A 3,311-nucleotide genomic window follows, 5' to 3' on the forward strand; every position below is an offset into this window, starting at 1 on the left:
TACCCCCCTCCCCCAAAGAAACCCCCTTCCCCTCCCAAAAAAAAGAAGGAAAAAAAAAAAAAAACAAAAAGAGCTTTTCCTTAAAATGATTTTGTACAAAACCGATTAAAAACTTTAGATTTTGGAAGAAACGTTGATGTCAGTGTCTTAACCAACACAGAAGAATAATTCTATGCAACCACTCTTTGGTATCATAGGAAATTGGTAAGAAAAGATGATCCCACTTTTTTCTAACCATGCATTAGGTTTGATGTTTAACTCAAGTCACCATCATGGAAACTCAGTCCAACCGGGCTTAACATTCCGACCCACCAACTCCAACCCATTTCATGCAAATATGCAAAAGATGAATATTATTATATAAACCAAATTCATTTCACATCATCTTCCTCGATCAGAGCCTCCTCTGTAGTTTCCTTTATTTATAACACTGTTTCCCTTTTCTCCAACATTTGTTTTTTCATTCAAAATGGAATCGTCAATTGTTGTTGTTTTGTATCTAACTCTATTTCAAGCTATGAACACGGTTCTCCCTACATTGGCAAAAGTATACACCGTTGGAGAGTCCATAGGTTGGGCAATCGGAGCTGATTATAGTACTTGGGCTAGTGACAAGACCTTTCATGTTGGTGATAAACTTGGTGAGTTGAGATCCTTTTGGTTTCATGTACATTAGTGTCAGAGGGTCGCAACAAATTTTATTATTTTCGACTAAGTAAAAATATTTTTATATATATGTCAAAAAAAAAAAAGTCCAAATGCACTGGCGTGTATACACGCTTTCTTTTCTGTATTAGCCAAATGACGGCTAAAATTGGTATAAAAATACTGCTCTTTGAATTTTTTCTAATATTAAATTATGAAAAATACCATTATGTCGAACCTTTAACCAAAATATGTTTGTTCTATAGTGCATACTTAGGAAATTTTTTCATAATTCATTCGAAGTTTTCCAAGATCATTTACTTGTTTAGATATTAAAGTTAGCTATTTTTCACTATGTCAGCATTCACTTTATTTTGTTCTAAAAGACTCAAATGAGGTAGAAGTCAAATCGATTTTGATAATACACAAGTGAATTTGAATAAAAAATTGCATCGTAATTAATAATTATAATTATTTTTTATATAATATTAGCGCTCCATCTAATAAGTGATATAAAAGCCAAGATGGTGGATCCTTTTTCTAGATCTAGGTAATGCACAAGCACAAGTGGTTTTCACGTGTTTTAGGATCGGAAAGGGAAATTGCAATTGGAAGATAAAATTTGGACGTTGGCAAGGCCGATATGCATGATTACAAAAATCATTCGTATACTTATTTTCTGTCTATTACTCTATCACTTTGTTGACAGTAAATGTTAACCTCTCCAAATTAAAGTTCACATTGCAAAACACAAACAGCTCGCATATCAACGAAATTTTTTTTTCTTTTACAGCATTTAAGTAATAAAGATGTTTTTATATTAAATTTTAAATTCTAAATTTGAGATGCTAGATTCTAGTACTATAAAATAAAAGAGGAGTACTAGGGAGTTAATAATTAAAAAGTTTTATGATTTATAGTTATTAATTAATTATTATTAGTATTTTTAATGATATAAGATTATTCACTTTTTTTTTTTTACTAATCGATCAAATTTTAATAAAAATACTCGTCATTAAATTTTTTAAAAACAAAATGTTAACTCAAAATATTATTGACTAAAAATAAGTGTTTGTCTTTTAATATTTCTCTTTATTTGATGTGCCACAGTCTTCAACTATGGAGCTGGGCACACAGTAGACGAAGTTAAAGAAAATGACTACAAAAGCTGCACAACAGGCAATTCACTTACTACAGACAGCAGTGGTACCACCACAATTATTCTCAAGACTGCCGGCACACATTACTTCATATGCGCTGCGCCGGCGCACTGCATGGGCGGTATGCAACTTGCTGTCACGGTGAAGGCAGCTAAAAAGGCTGCCTCTCCGACACCGGCTCCAGCCCCAGCGCCATCAAAGGCAAAGGATTCATCTTCTGATACCAAAGGCACACCTAAGGCATCTACCACCCCCGGAACTGCTCCGACAAGAAGCACAACCACCACACCAACCAAATCCGACAATTCAAAAGGGGATAGTTCAATGGCTCCTAGTTTATTCTCACCGACTTTTGCACTAGTGTTGATTGTTTCTTGGATCTCCTACTATATTATGCTGCCTATGGTATGAGTTTGATTATAGGATTGGTCAGGATTGAGGCAATGCTATTGGTTTCTTTTTCGTTTTCTTTGTTATTTTAAATTTGTTTCGTTGTCTACTTTTATTCAGACTCAGATTTTGATGTGATTACTGATCAATATGTACCCTTGTGGATGTGTCTTATAGCATTAGTTATAATGTTGAGAAATGTTAGAAACAAATATTTTTTGGTCTCTTTTTAAAATAACATATAATTTATTTTTTATATATATGATGTGTTAATTAGAATAAATATCTTAACTATAATAAAATTATTTTGTAATTAAGTTATTATTTAAAACAAATAATTATATAATTTTTTAAAATATTAATAATTAAATTCTATTTTTTTCAAATTATTCTCTAAGAAAAAAAGAAAAAAATAAAATTTTTTTTCCAAATCAGGTACCCTAGTTAACTTTCTCTATGTAATGATTTTTATTCGTTCCTATTTTTTCATCATGGTGACGCTTTTTTAAAATTGTACCCAAAATTTCACTACACAAGTAACTAATTTAAACATATTTTGATAGAGGTGAATTCATAAAACTTTTATTTTTATTCAATTTTCTATTATCTCTTTTAATAATGTTATATTATTTTTTATATTGATTTCATCTAGTAATTAAGATTAAAATTTTAGGATGAATAGTTAGATTTATTTAAAAATTTGAAAGTTCGCAGAGTTTATAATTTGATAAAAATATCTTGAAAAGTAAAAGAATAGATAAAGTAATATTTAAAGCAATTAACTATTATCACGGTGAGGTAGTGAGCGATTATATTGAGGAGTGATAATCTATTTCAAGTAATGGGACTCGGAAGTGTTTTTTTAAAAAAGAATGATTTGAAAAAAAAATTAAATTTGTTTATTAATATTTTAAAAAATTATATAATGACCCATTATGAATAATAACTTAATTATAAGTTAGTCCTATTATGGGTAAGTCACTTAAGTCTAGTTAGTAATTAGATTAAAGTATCTTCTAATTAGATGTTGACACGTCATAAAGAATAAATTAAATGTTATTTTAAAGATGGTTTGATAGAATTTACCTTCAAAATTACTATAAGTTTTGTATTCAT

At 29.7% G+C, this 3,311-nt stretch overlaps 1 protein-coding gene across 1 annotated transcript; it reads left to right on the forward strand.

The window, feature by feature from the left end:
* Positions 372-2,418, forward strand: LOC107608103 (blue copper protein). The gene is made up of 2 exons (XM_016309994.2): positions 372-641; positions 1,756-2,418. The coding sequence occupies exons 1-2, from the start codon at positions 470-472 to the stop codon at positions 2,214-2,216; spliced, it is 633 nt and encodes a 210-aa protein (XP_016165480.1). The 5' UTR covers positions 372-469; the 3' UTR covers positions 2,217-2,418.

Source organism: Arachis ipaensis, chromosome B07, assembly GCF_000816755.2.
Source record: "Arachis ipaensis cultivar K30076 chromosome B07, Araip1.1, whole genome shotgun sequence".
NCBI lineage: Eukaryota > Viridiplantae > Streptophyta > Magnoliopsida > Fabales > Fabaceae > Arachis > Arachis ipaensis.

What these genes read in the sequence shown, in the direction of transcription:
- LOC107608103 (XM_016309994.2), top strand. Translation starts at nt 470, where the DNA reads ATGGAATCGTCAATTGTTGTTGTTTTGTATCTAACTCTATTTCAAGCT. An exon ending in TCATGTTGGTGATAAACTTG is followed by an intron (nt 642 to 1,755) that starts GTGAGTTGAGAT and finishes GATGTGCCACAG; the next exon opens with TCTTCAACTATGGAGCTGGG.